The sequence below is a fragment of the Lotus japonicus genome, chromosome 2, assembly GCF_012489685.1.
Source record: "Lotus japonicus ecotype B-129 chromosome 2, LjGifu_v1.2".
NCBI lineage: Eukaryota > Viridiplantae > Streptophyta > Magnoliopsida > Fabales > Fabaceae > Lotus > Lotus japonicus.
In genome coordinates, this window is record NC_080042.1 from 61,475,217 (window position 1) to 61,490,799 (window position 15,583).

The 15,583-nt window shown below is 34.4% G+C and overlaps 1 protein-coding gene and 1 pseudogene across 2 annotated transcripts; both read left to right on the forward strand.

The window, feature by feature from the left end:
• The first annotated feature begins 1,401 nt into the window (after window positions 1-1,401).
• On the forward strand, window positions 1,402-10,644 carry LOC130738680 (disease resistance protein Roq1-like; annotated as a pseudogene).
• Window positions 4,069-7,864, forward strand: LOC130738679 (toll/interleukin-1 receptor-like protein). 2 transcript variants are annotated; one of them, XM_057590780.1, is made up of 3 exons: window positions 4,069-5,816; window positions 6,733-7,262; window positions 7,629-7,864. In XM_057590780.1, the coding sequence occupies exons 2-3, from the start codon at window positions 6,757-6,759 to the stop codon at window positions 7,630-7,632; spliced, it is 510 nt and encodes a 169-aa protein (XP_057446763.1). In that variant the 5' UTR covers window positions 4,069-5,816; window positions 6,733-6,756; the 3' UTR covers window positions 7,633-7,864. The 2 variants fall into 2 exon arrangements, with proteins under 2 accessions (XP_057446763.1, XP_057446762.1); XM_057590779.1 differs by having other exon boundaries at window positions 7,648-7,864.
• Window positions 10,645-15,583: the final 4,939 nt, after the last annotated feature.

Sequence of the window (15,583 nt, forward strand, 5' to 3'; positions counted from 1 at the left end):
AATATATGAGTTGGAATTCAAAAATAAAGTTTTATAATTTTTCAATTTAAAAAAAAAATTATAAATGCCACGTGGAATTGATGATTGGGATAAAATTGAAGGCTGACACACTTTGGCCTTAATTGAATTTAAAAAAAAAAATTATAGGGACCCAATTTGATGCAAAATTTTTCCAGGCCCTGGATTTGATTCTCTTTACAATTACAGGGGCCTTTTGATGTATTAAGCCTTAAAAATATTAAGTTTTTTGTCCAAAAAAGAGAGATCCATATTGGCGAAGTTGATGTTGCTAAGTACGGCGTTTTAGGGTCAGCTTGTCGACAGTGTGATTTTTAGTTCTTAAGAGCACCTGAGTCGACGTGATTTGAGAAACATGTAGCCTCTGATCTTCCAGAGTGGAGGGCGAAAATGTCCTTCTTCGAGGAGAAAATTTCAGAGGTGGGGGGCACACACTGAGAGGAGGTCATTCACGGAACGGAAAAGCGGCCATGGCAGACAGGGGCGGCAGCCTAAGAGAAGGACGATCGAGGAAGGGAGGGACGAATCAGTGAGGAAAAATTGGAAGATATTTGAAACGCAGAGAAGGAGAAAAGATGAGAAATGGGAAAAAAGGGTTTTGATAATAATTGGCATTAAAGAGAGATGAGTGTATGTTAAGAAGAAAGGTGTAGGAAAATATGAATGAAGGAATGCATGTCATGTAGGATTTTTTCATATATTAACCAATCAGGAGGTGACACGCAGGCGATGACTAGGCTGAGATCTTTTCTTGAATGTATATACTATGAATTATATTAATATATATTTTTATCTTTCGAAAAAAAATACATTAATTATTTATGAAAATATGGAATTATTTAATATTTAAATTACTAAAAAATAAGAAAATATAAATATGACATCACCTACTTACTAATTATAGTACAAGAGAGAAAGCTTATGAAGAAAGACTTAGAATGAGGGGTTACACTTGTTGGAGTTTCCACTTTTTGGTTTCGAAAATCGTATAAAGTATAAGATAAGATTTCTAAAACAACAACCATTTTCAAAAATATATGAAAAGTTAAAACAACAACCTTTTTTTTTACATCGGAAAGATAAATTGCACCCGGCAGGAATCATATCGATCCCTGGACCTCCCCCTACCCAACCCAATATGTCTCCAGCTCTTACCACTTAGGCTATCCTACTGGGACAACACCAACCATTTTAGAATAGAAGGAATATATATTGATTAAAAATTAATGTAATACACTTAACTACTTTAACTAATTTTTTTTTTGGTGCGTCGAAAAATTTTAACTAAATTTTTTGAACTGTGTGAATTAATTTTTTGTTTAGACAAGGTAGTATTATCTTATAAATATTTATAAGGGATGTACCAAAAAAAAAATTAGAAGGGAGTCAACCTTCTAGTCCGATCAGTTTTCTACAATTGCAACTTTAGTTTCATTTAAGAGATCCATAACCATACATGGCTGTGCCACCATCATCTTCCTCCTCTCTATTCGCCTATGATGTATTCATCAGCTTCAGAGGCTGTGATACTCGTCATGGTTTTACCGGTAATTTCTACAAAGCTCTTTGTGACAAGGGAATCCGCACCTTCTTTGATGATAAGGAGCTGGAGAGAGGGGAAGAAATCACACCTGCACTTGTCAAAGCCATTCAAGAGTCCAGGATTGCTATCCCTGTATTCTCAGCAAGCTATGCTTCTTCTTCCTTTTGCTTGGATGAACTTGTCACCATCATTGACCGCATTAAGAACCAAGGTCGGTTGGTCTTGCCTGTCTTTTATGATGTTGATCCTTCTAAGGTGAGACATCAAACTGGGAGTTACAAAGAAGATCTGGATAAGCATCAGGTGAAGTTTGAACAGAATATGGAAAAGTTCACGGATAACATGGAGAGGTTGAAGAAATGGAAGACAGCACTTAGCCAAGCAGCCAACTTGTCAGGCTATCATTTCAATCTTGGGTACCCAACTTTATTTACCTTCTTATATTTTGTTTATATATATATATATATATACACACACACACATATTATAACAGTAGTAAATTTCCCCCATTAGTCCTATTCCATATTCTAGTACCTTACATGGTGGAGTTTGATGAAATAAATATATACATAGTGATTATTTTCAAACTTATAATGGATCATAAAATTATGTCGGTTTCAAGGGAAACTATTAGGTTTTCTATTCAACTCATCTTATAAATCCATACACCCCAACCAATGGGAGTACTAACCAAAAAAATCTAATAGTAGAATAAGTTATTTCATTGAATGGCACACACTTTGCATTGTAATAATATAATTATCAATACATGGATATTCTGCATTTAGTATCACTTCACATAAACTTCTCTGTTTTGGCAGGGATGGATATGAATATGAGTTTATTGGAAAGATAGTTAAAGAAGTCTCCAATAAGATCAATCGTGTTCCCTTGTTTGTTGCAAAATATCCTGTTGGATTAGATTCTAAAGTGCTAGAAGTAATATCACTTCTAGATGTTGCATCCAATGATGGGGTTTGCATGGTAGGGATTTACGGATTTGGAGGAGTTGGGAAAACAACACTTGCACGAGCAGTTTACAATTCCATTTTTGACAACTTTGAATGTTTATGTTTTCTTCATAATGTGAGAGAAAATTCAAGCAAATTGGAGCGTCTCCAAGAGAAGCTTCTTTCTAAGACAGTTGAACTGGCAATTGACATAGGAGATGTCAATGAAGGAATTCCAATAATAAAACAAAGGTTACAACGAAAGAAAGTTCTTTGGTTCTTGATGATGTTGACCAATTGAAGCAGTTGCAGGCTATGGTTGGAGGAATTGATTGGTTCGGTCCAGGCAGTAGAGTTATCATTACCACACGAGACAAAAATTTGCTAACAATCCATGAGATTGAAAGAACATATGAAGTAAATGTATTAAATGAGAAAGAAGCTCTTGATTTGTTGACCTTGAATGCTTTCAAAAATAACAAAGTAGATTCAAGTTACAAGGACGTTATAAATCGTGCAGTAACTTATGCTTCTGGCCTTCCATTGGCTTTGGAAGTAATTGGTTCCAACTTGTTTGGAAAAAATATAGCAGCATGGAATAATACATTAAGTCGGTATGAAAGGATTCCGGATAAAGATATCCAACAGATACTAAAAGTGAGCTTTGATGCTTTGGAGGAGGAAGAAAAGAATGTTTTTCTTGACATTGCTTGTTGTTTCAAAGGGCGTCCATTTGTTGAGGTTGAAAATATACTCCATGCTCATCATGGTGAGTGTATGAAACATCACATTGGAATATTGGTTGAAAAGTCTCTTGTAAAGATCAGTTCGAATGATGAAGTAACATTACATGACTTGATTGAAGACATGGGTAAAGAAATTGTTCGACTAGAATCAACAAAAGAGCCTGAGAAGCGTAGTAGGTTATGGAGCCATGAAGATATACTTCAAGTTTTAGAGGATGAAATGGTAAATGGTTTGGTTTTTCATCTTTAAACATGATTTATTGTTTTAGGCCATTATATGCTCTAGTTAGTAGTTATAATTGTTTATTACCCTTAAATCCTTAATAATATGTGAAGTTTTCTGTATATGCACGTTTAAGTCTTACATGTACCGTGGTTTATTTGTGCATTGTGTTAAAAGGGAACCAGAGATATTGAAATCATCTGCCTGGATTTTTCCTTGACGAGTGAAGAAGAAATAGAATGGAATGGAAAGGGCTTCGAGAATATGAAAAATCTCAGAACACTTATTATTAGAAATGCTCATTTTTCTAAAGCTCCAGAATATCTTCCAAATAGTTTGAGGGTATTGGAATGGGAAAGATATCCTTCAAAGTATTTACCATCTAACTTTCATGCGAAGAAACTTGCCATATGTAAGTTACCCAGATATTGCTTTGTTTCATCCAACTTGGCTGGGTTATTGAAGACAGCACCAAGGCAAGTGTAATGTGTTCATTTATCCAATCTTGTATCTTGATATATAAATTATAATAATTTGGTTTTTATGTTTTATATCTTTGTTTCTACATTTTCATTTGTTGCAGAAGCCCGTGAATTTGAAAGTTTAGAAGAACTTGGCAGAGGTACTTGATGTATTTGGTCTGTCAAATTTAGTAGAATTTTCTGTTATGGTCTCAGATCACTCAAACTTGGTTGTTGAAGTAGTTCCTTTTCCCTGTGTTATGATTCAACTTGAAGGATAATTCTATGGTGAGATGGAGTTATCTCAAGGTTCTTTTTCACCATAAAATGCAAATGGAGGTTCACGCAATGAGCTGCAAATTGATGCTATATACGGAGCTATGTGGTTGTATAGCTCCAGTTATGATAACTGATTCAAACTCTGTAAGATTAAGCTGGGCTTGTAACATTTATAGTGATAGAAGGAAATCACTTTGTTGATATTCTCTCATTTGTTGTGAAATGGTTGGACAACTCTGGTTTATTGGAGTTACATTTGCAGATGATGGTATTAATCTTATCCTTATTGGTTGTTGTAATTTGTTGGCTTCTCAGATTAGTTGCATATGGTTCTAATTGTCCCGTTTCCCTTTCTCTTTTTAATGAATTCCTTGTAGTTTAGTTGTTTTTGCTTTGCTATCCTGATATACATTGTTCATTGTATTAAATTTCCTATCATTCTGCCTACATGTTTTCTTTTTTATGATCAAAGATCACTCAAACTTAGCTCCTTTTCCATGTGTTATGATTTAACCTATGTTGAGATGATGCTATCTGGAGGTTCTTTTTAATCATAAAATTCACATGGAAGCTCTCACAATGAGATGCAAACTGAGGCTTGTGAGCTATGTTGTTGGTCTTATAGATCCAGTAATGATAGCTGATTCAATTTTTTAGTCTTAAGCAGGGCTTGTAACATTTTTGGTGATAAAGTGAAACTATCTTGTTGCTACTTCTATCAGGGAAAAGATTGGACAGCCATTGTTTATTGGAGTTAAATTTTCATATGATGCCATTATTCTTATCATTGATGTAGTTATGAATAAATAGTAAATACATCACAAGGAATCCAAGATGAGCTTAAACCATTAGATTGTACATCAATATCCAAGTTCTCTTATTGATGTACAAGGCACCTAAATGAGTTAGAGATACTAACATACATTGGCATTCTAACTGTCAAATTTAATTCATGGTGCTCAGGGAAGTTAACTATACCAGTTGTGATGCTATACTCTAGTTAGTTCTTTATTTTGTTTACACCAACAATCTAATGCTGCACTATGCAAAAAAGTTGTACACCCTTGCTTAATACAAGTGCCAAATTGTCTTTCTAGTTTCAAAAAACAGAAATTTAGATAAATCATATTTCCTTGAGTTTAAATTGATTTTGCCTTGACTTTTCCTTTCTTTCTTGCTTCATGTCTCCTTTTTAAAAGTGTTACATGTCAGAATTTATGTTTCTTTATCAAGACATGTATAATAATATCAAATCATCCTATCGGTTTTATGCAACTTTTCTCTAATATGAACTAATCAAACATTTTTTCCATTTCTCCTTGTTCATTTGTTTTAGAAAATCGTTTGTGGTTCTCTGGCTTATTGCGTTGTCAAACGAGATGTTTAGAGGTGACTCACAGCAGATATTAATTCCGTTGGTTGTTTGAAAGGATATTGTGTAATGATAGGATTTGCAGCTCAGTTTTTCCTGTGATAGAATTTGGACATTTCACTCTCTACTTCTGCAGCTTTAGGTGTTTTCTTCCAAACTATAGTATCCATGCCAACCCCTGAGTAGAACTTGGATTTTGGATGAGTGAATGCTACTCCTGAAAGGTAGGCTGATGTTCTTCAGTTAATGCAGAAAAATGTTCGTTTAGGTTGTTAGAAGTTGTAGTGTTAGTAGTAGTGTTTCTGGTTTTGATACAACAATAGCAACAACAGAAGTTTTATCCCACTAAGTGAACTCGGCTATATGGATTACTTGATCTATTTTTTAGTTACGGCCAGTTTTACGTGTGCTTCCGCCTAACATAAACTTCCTATTTTACTCGGGCTTAGGACCGACTATGACACAACCAACATATGCAGAGTTTAGGATTTTTAGTGGTAATGCTCACAAAATTTTCCCACTCCCCAAAAATGTGTCAAAAATAGTTTTTCTTGGATGTACTGATGTAGATATTTGTACAAGTAGAAAGGACTTGGTTCAAACTTAAGCGCTCTGCCGTATAATAAGACTCCTAAAGTTTTATTTAAAAAATTAAACCCAAGCTAAAGTTGAAATCAAGGAATTAAAATTAAAAAACATTATATGTACAGAGGCAACAATATATCCAAATTTGTTTTTGTAAATTCCACAAATAGCATTTTGGTTGATGCCTATTCTCCAAAAGGTATAAAATGACGATGTTTCCCCAATTGCAACGCCGGTTGCAAAATGCTCTTGAATGTGAAATATTTATTAATATTAATATTATCATTGTAGCATCATCATGATTCATGAATGTGAAATCTCAACAGTCATGTGGAATATTTATCCTAGAGAAAAAGACTTGCAATGCAACGCATTTACAGTTTCCATTCCTATTTCAATTTTGGAGGCTCTAGTGTTCCAGGCGTTGAGTAAGTTATATTCTTTTAATTTTTTAATGAGAAAAAAAGTCAAGCTTGTGTGGTACGCTATGTGCATATACCATTCTTCAACTCCTATCAGTTCTGTACTTTTACAATTCTTTTTTTCATTTTGTAGACCTGGAGCTTCATACTCATTCTAATGGCTTTAGAATCATCATCTTCCTTCACCTATGGTTTCACCTACGACGTTTTCCTCAGCTCTAGAGGCTCTGATACTCGCTATGGCTTTACTGGCAATCTCTGGAAATCTCTTTCCGGCCGTGGAATCCACACTTTCATTGATGACAAGGATCTTGAGAGAGGGGATGAAATCACACCAGCGCTTATCAAGGCCATTGAAGAATCAAGAATTGTCATTCCGGTGTTCTCTAACAACGATGCTTCTTCTTCCTTTTGCTTAGACGAACTTGTCAACATCATTGACCGCGTCAAGGCAAAGGGTCGATTAGTTTTACCGATTTTCTATGATGTGGATCCTTCTCATGTTCGTCATCAGACTGGAAGTTATGGAGAAGCACTAGCTAAACATGAAGCTAGATTCAAAGTAAACAAGAAAAAGTTCAATGAGAACATGGAGAGGTTGCAGAAATGGAAGGCGGCATTGCACCAAATAGCTAACTTGTCTGGTCACCATTTTAAACTTGGGTACACTACTTCACTCTATGTTTACCCTTTCTATTTTTAATTTGTTAAATTTTCTATTGTGTGATAGATTATTCATGTTATAACTTAAAAGGAAAAAATACTGTTTTGTAAAAGTTAGTTCATATAGTGTCAAACAAAATTGAATTATCATAATATACTCATCAATACATGGATATAATGCATTCAGTATGACTTTTCACAAACTTCTCTATTTGGGGAGGAATGAATATGAACATGAATTTATTGGTAAGATAATTAAAGAGGTCTCCAGTAAGATTAGTCGCACCCCTTTACATGTCGCGAATTTTCCTGTTGGACTTGAGTCTCGAGTGTTAGAAGTTGCATCTCTTCTTGATGTTGCATCAGATGAAGTTCACATTGGTAGGGATCTATGGAACTGGAGGAATGGGCAAAACAACGCTTGCACGAGCACTTTACAACTTGATTGCTGACCAATTTGAAGGTTTATGTTTTCTTCATAATGTGAGGGAAAATTCGAGCAAGCATGGCTTAGAACATCTCCAAGAGAAGCTGCTTTCGAAGACAGTTGGACTAAGGATTGAGTTAGGAGATGTCAATGAAGGAATTCCAATAATAAAGAAAAGACTATATTGAAAGAAGGTCCTTTTGATCCTTGATGATGTCGATGAAAGGAAGCAGCTGCAGGTTACAGTTGGAGGACTCGATTGGTTCGGTCGTGGTACCAGAGTTATTATTACCACTCGGGACAAACAATTGCTTACAAGTCATGGGATTGAAAGAGCATATGAGGTATATAAGTTAGATGAAGAAGCTGCTTTTGAATTATTTAGGTGGAATGCTTTTAAAGATAATAAAGTCCATGCAAGTTACAATGACATTTTAAATCGTGCAGTAACTTATGCTTCTGGCCTTCCATTGGCTTTAGAAGTAATAGGTTCCAACTTGTTTGGAAAAAGTGTTGAAGAATGGAAATCTACACTAGATTCGATATGAAAGGATTCCTAATAAAGAGATTCAAAAGATACTAAAAGTAAGTTATGATGCCCTGGATGATGAAATGCAGAGTGTTTCTCTTGACATTGTCTGTTGCTTCAAATGGTATCCACTGGTACAGCTTGAAAATATACTTCATGCTCATCATGGTGAATGCATGAAAGAGAACATAAGAGTTCCTTCTGAGAAATGTCTCATAAAGATTAACTTTTATGGTAGTCGCCAGGTAACATTACATGATTTGGTAGAGAATATGGGTAAAGAAATTGTCCGGCAGGAATCATCGAAAGAGCCAGGGAAGCGCAGTAGACTGTGGTTCCCAAAAGATATAATTCACATTTTAGAAGACAATATGGTAAGACTAATATGTATGGTTTAGTTTTTCTTCTTTGATCTTTATTTTTCATTTTGGACTATTATATGTTCACGTCGTTCTTGGTTTTTTACCCTCAATAATATGTGAATTTTCTGAAATTTTGAAGTCTTACATATTGACATTGTGGTTGTTTCATACTTTTTGTATTAAAAGGGAACTTGTGAAATTGAAATCATATATCTGGATTCCCCCTCAATTGAAGCAGTAGTTGAATGGAATGGAAAAGCCTTCAAGAAGATGAAAAACCTCAAAACACTTGTTATTAAAAGTGGTCACTTTTCTGAAGGTCCCAGACATCTTCCAAGTAGTTTGAGAGTCCTGGAATGGCTGAGATATCCTTCACAATGTTTGCCGTCGAATTTCCACCCAAAGAAACTTGTCATATGCAAGTTATCCAGTAGTTTCTTAACGTCTTCGGAATTGGCGTGCTTATTGAATAAGGCAAGGATGATAAGTTCATTTTCCTAATCTTTATATCAACAAAGTCACTTTGAAATTTGATTTTTCCCCCATTTTTTATGCAGAAGTTTGTGAATCTGAAAGTTCTGAATTTCAATGAGTGTAAATATTTAACAGAGATACCAGATGTGTCTGATCTGAATTTAGAAGAATTCTCATTTAAATATTGTGAGAATTTAGTTACAATTCACAGTTCAGTTGGGTTTCTGAATAGACTTAAAATCTTGAGTGCTGAAGGTTGCAGCAAGCTTAGGAGTTTTCCACCATTGGAATTGACTTCTCTTGAACAACTGGAACATTCACATTGTAGCAGTCTCAAGAATTTCCCTGAAATATTAGTAAAGATGGAAAATATAAAGCATCTTAATTTGATGGAAACTTCCATAGAAGAGTTGCCATTTTCATTTGGAAATCTTACTCAACTTTTGACGTTACGGCTCGAGCAATGTGGAAAGCTTAGGTTACCAAGTAACATTCTATTAATGCGAGAACTGGCTATGATTTTGGGTTGGGAATTGGGTGGGTGTCTATTGCCAAAACAGGATGATACACAGGGCTTGGCAATGTCTTCCAATGTAGACTATCTTGATCTCCCAGACTGCAACCTGTCAGATGAATTTCTTCCAATAGGTATCACATGGTTTGCTAATGTGAAATATTTAATCTTGTCGGGGAACAATTTCACCATTCTTCCTGAATGCATAAAACAATGTAACTCTTTATGGTGGCTTGATTTGAATGATTGCAAGCGTCTGCAAGAAATTAGAGGGATTCCACCAAAATTAAAACGTTTCTCTGCATCAGGATGTGAATCCTTGACTTCCTCAAGTATAAACATGTTACTGAATTAGGTTTTTTTCTTCTTTTTCTTATCTGTTTGACTTGATATTTGAAGTGTACTTTTTGTGGTGTAACTTATAAATGATTTATGGCTAATAGGAACTTCATGGGGCTGGAGATACCGAATTTTCTTTGCCAGGAGCAGCAAGAGTTCCAGAGTGGTTCGAGCACCAAAGCAAGGGACTAACAATTTCTTTCTGGTTCCGTGACCATATCCCTTCAATAGTTCTCTGCATTGTTGCGAAATCAAAGCATGAGAAGAGCACCAACAGTCTACTTCCCTTCTTTCGTGTCGGTCTAATTATCAATGGCTATAAATGTGCTCTTGACGATTCATTTCCTGGTATCCATCTGAATGTAAAACCGAATCATACATATCTTTATGATCTAAAACTGAAAGATAGGAAATTTGACTATACAATGGACATCAACAAAGTACTTGTTGATAAGGAATGGAACCATGTGGAGGTTACATGTGAGGATCGGATGATGAAATCAATGCCTCCAGAAAAAGGAATCCATGTATTCAAACAGGAAAGTAGCATGGAGGATGTTAGATTCACTCATCCTTATAAAAGAAGAAAATTAGATGATGATCACAATTCACAATAGTTCAGAATCCCAAAACCACTGTTGCTGAAAAAGCATAGATTCATGGACTTGGAAGCTTCTGAAACAATTTGTGTAGCACTAACAATATATTGATTAATTGTCATGCTCATGCATGTGGAACTGTTCATGTGTGGTTTTTACTCCTTCAGTTCTTCCTGCTCCCGCAATGCATTCATTGGGCGATGATGTGGATTATGATTCTGGTTCAATGGTATCAGTGTGCTGAAACTAGGTAAATTCTCTTTTGGTCTGCTATCAATTTAAGTTTGTAGCTAACTTTAATTGCCCTATTTCTTTTGATGTTCAACACAAAATAGAACAAAAGGAAGGTACTAGGACTATTTTGACTTTGTCATGTGATCGAGAGTAATCCTATCTCTGGACTAGTAGATTCTTTGTTGTGAATTCCTACATTTGTTTCAATCTTAAATAAAATTTTGGAGTTATCTAAGTTACTAATGAGAGTGATTTACACATCCTAGGTGGACCAATATAACAAAATAAGTAGGTAAGAAATTTCATTATTTTTTTCTTTATTTTTTACAAATAATTCTATTTATCCCCTAGGATGAGGTTAAATCGCCCTTATCGATAACTTAGGCAACCCTTTAATTTTTACAATGAAAAAGCAACTGTATTTGAGAGATAAGACAAATAGTATACTCGGCAATAGCGTTACCACCTCTACTCAAAAAGGAAACATCCACAAAATCAAAGCATAGAGCAAGGTCACAACAATCACAAATAATGAATAATGTATCTTTCACACCTCTCTCTTTAAGGTGGAAACGGGTGGAAGAAGGTGAGAGATAAGAAAAAAGGAAAAAGTAAAAGAGATAAAGTATAAGAAGTGATAGATGATAAAATGAGAGTTTGGGTTCCATGGTAGTTAAACAGTAGAGGGGTTGTTTTTTGCTTTTGGTTTTCTGTTTTTTGTTTTGGGTTCTCTTTGGTTGCTTGTATAAAAAAAAAGATGATAAGAGGAGAAAGATAGAAATAAAAATGAGTGAAAATGAGATGTATAATTAATAGTTGTGAACATATCATTATTGCACAAATAATAGAGTAAAGATGAGATCTACTTGGCGAGGGTTTGCGCCAAAATTAAAAAGCTGAAAATAATCTGTACCAAAACTCACACCTAAAGCCTAAATTAGAAGCTAGAAACACAGTCCATCTCAGACATAAAGTCTTTTGTAACGCCCCAATTTCTCAATCGGGGATCACATTAGTAACCCAACAAATATGAGGACTAACTCGGGTTTTTGTTTTCCAAAGGTGTATATCGGGGACAAACCAAGCAGAAGCTAGTGGGTCTGTGACACCTAGGGCCGACGAGAGCGGGGAGTGATTGCTGGTGCAGTGAGGCACGGACAAAGAGCGGCTCCTAGCAGTCTTCTAGGCGGAGGGACACATGAATGAGCCGATCTCACACCTGAACAAGAGATGTACTGTATAGGTATGAGAATATACAGTTGAGGAAGGCATAAAAGATTTGATTGGTACTACTCATGACAATTTTTTTGGGAGACCAACTCATAAAAACTCCAAGGTTAAGTATACTTGCCTTGGAGCAATATTGGGATGAGTGACCTCTTGGGAAGTGTTGTTACCGTGAGGCCAATCGTCAGATCGGGATGTTACAGTTTCTACACCTCATTTCCACTCATTTTTATTTTTATTTCTTTCCTCTTATCATCTATCATTTTTCATACTTTCTCTCTCTTACTTTTTCTTTTCTTCCTATCTCTTCCCTCCTTCCACCTCCAAGAGAGGTGTGAAAGCAACTTTATCCTTAATTAAAGCGTACGAGAACCTGTCTCTCGCAAAACTTTTCATTTTATCTTTTTCTTTTTATCATCACATCAAATATCACATTCTCCTCCCCCCCCCCCTCCCCCAACATCGGAACCCAATTTCGTAAGTACCATTTCTTTTTTGGTTAAGCATTATATTGGTCCTTGTCTTTATGGCGCCGTCTGATCTAAGTCCCTCCCCGAAAAAAGTATGGTTTTTGGTCCTCATGTTTGAAATTTGTTTGGAGTAGAGTGCTTGAGTGGCGTGCTGACCGTGCATACTTAAGTGACATGGATTAAAAAAAAATTAGAACTCAGATTTTTAAACACGATTAACCTTTCCTAATTACAACCCCTAATCTAATCAACCAAATTAACTCAGATTTTTAAACACGATTATCCCTTTCCTTTTTAGGTGTTACTTCAGTACCTTTTTAAAATTTGAAGGATTCAGTACCATTCAGTCCATTGTTTTTTTTTTGTTACACTTGCAATAATAAGCCTTCATTGTTTTTTTTTTGAAGAATCAAATATAATTGAATCAAGAGAGTCAAAGTACAAAAACATAGTGCCAGATGGTTCAAGAATGAACCTGAGCACTATCCCAAAAGAGGAACCGTCCCTTCATGAGAAGGGGTTCCAAAATCCAATCTACAGCGTTCAAGGTACAAATAAAGAATAAAAAGGGAATTAAAATCTAAAATCCTGAAACATTTATAGTTGATCCCTATTCTCATCTAACAGAACCCAAATAGGATCATGTCCCTCACAACCCAAGTTTGCCAAATGGTCAGCTACGTCATTTCCTTCTCTGTAAGTATGCCTTATTTCCAAACAGTAAATTTCATCCATGAGAAGGTCGATTTGGTTCAAATCATTGAGCAGTTTCCAGGGTTCTTAATTATAAGTTTCTTGAAGACAATTACGCTTATTATGAAAATATTGAATGTAATTAATTAATGCATTGATTTAAAAAAAAAGTTATGCAATCTTCCATATTTACCTTTATTTTTTCATCATTGTACTCCCTTCGTTCCTAATTATAAGACATAGTTTTAGATTTTTCATGTTCCTAAATATAAGACCTTTTACAATAATCTAGCAAAAATATTCTACTCTTCCATATATACTCCTCACATTAATTGTGTGTTTTCAATTCTAAAGTTTTAATTACCACCTACCATTAATTAGTGAGAAAAAATAATAAATGATAAATATGAAAGAATGTATGCATTTTTAAAAAACCTTTAAACACATTTAATTCTTTTTTAATAAGCGCAATTTTTTTGTATTAAGTCTTATAATTAGGAACAAATGAAGTATTAGTTGTATCTAGGGGTGGGAATAGGCTGTGCCTAGGTAGGCTTTGCTTAAATAGGCCTAGCCTGTTTAAAAATCTTAAGGCCTGAGCCTGGCCTATAGCCTATTAAAGGCTTTTTTTCAAGCCTGGCTTGGGCCTTCCGAAAGTCTGGCTTGGCCTGGTAGCTTGTTTAAAGGCCTGTTTCACAACAAGAGTTTTACGTTTGTTAACAAATTTATCTGTAAAGAAGCTATCAAACTTATAAGCTAACGGGTTAAATTATACTAAAATAATCTTTTCAACAATCAGACTTATAATATTATTAGCTAATAGGTAGTGATGAAACTAAACGAGATTATGTTGATTTCTTAGAGTTGGAGAGCCAATTTAAAATCGCACGTCATATTAAGATATTTAAATACATCATTTTTTTTTGTTAAATAGACTTATAACTTTGAATCGTTATATAAGTCAATTTGCTTAAATATATAAAAATCTCAATAAGTATATAATATCAAGATATTATTATAAATTTCTAATATATAGACATCATTAAGGGTAAAATATATTTATACTTATCATATTTATAATTTACCCAAAAAATACTAATCATATTTACTTAAATATGCTAGCCTGTAAGGCTTACAAGGTTTGTTGAATATTATCTCACTACCTCTTTAATGTTATCTCACTCTCTGTTAATAAATACAATGGTTAAATATTGAAAAAAGATAATAACTTTTTCATTAAATTAGTTGGGTCTTATGTTAAGAGACACCAAAATTTTTCTAAAAGGTCTTATAATTAAGAAAAGAGATAGTATTATAGAATAAAAAAGGATGACAAATCAACAAGATTTACTGGAATTTTACTATTTTACTTTCAAAGGAGTACCAAAAGAGAAATTGCCTTTTTTTTACTATCGAGGACAATGAAAAAATGACACATGAATCAATGGTCCCCTAATATACATCACTTTTAAAGCAATGCATATTTGCATCATATGCTTTGAAAGGCCATACCAAGTAGGGGTGTTCATCGGATCAGATCGATCCGATGAAACCGACAAACCAAACCGAACCAAAGTAATTGGATTGGTTTTTTTTTTTTGTCATTCAGTTAAAAACTGATCCAAACCAATAAAAACCAATGAAAATTGGTTCGGTTCACGATTTGAAAAATTAAAAACCAATGAACTGATGAACCGAACCGATGATATATATATATTTATTAATAAAATATTTAAACACACACATATATATATATATATTAAAGAAATGTTTTGATGAAATATTGTTTATGTTAGACTTTTTATTAGGGGTGTAAGCGGGTATGGTTCGATCCGCGAATCCGATCAAACCGATCCGAACCGAACACATTATGGTGGGTTGGATTGGATCATTGGTTCAGTTCATATTTTTTTTACTGAATCCGAACATCATCGGTTTGGATAGCGGATTTGGAGATTGAAAAACTGATCAATCCGAACCAACCCAATGAATTGAGAATTTTTTACATTAAGCTCAAACACTTTCAGCCCATTACATATTGGATTTTCTATATTTTTTTTTTATTTTTTTCACGTTTTTAGAATAATTTTCGTGCATATTTCCAAATGATATTTTTTTATTTTAAATTCGACCATCCGAATCGATCCAATCCGATTGAGACCAGGTTGGTTTGGTTCGGGTTTAGAAGTAAAAATCATGAAATCCGAACAAAACCGAACATGTTTGAATGGTTCGGACATTTAAAATCCCTAAACCAAATCATTCCAGTCCGATTACACCCCTACTTTTTATGTGTTTTTTTTAAATGACTTTTTATGTTTGTTAGACCTATTATGTTTTTGTTTTCTAGTATTAATTTGTAATGGTACTAATATTAAACACTACTTTAAATATTTCTACTTTGTTAAGTACTTAAGTTGTTGATTATGAATTATGGATTTGTGATTAAGCTA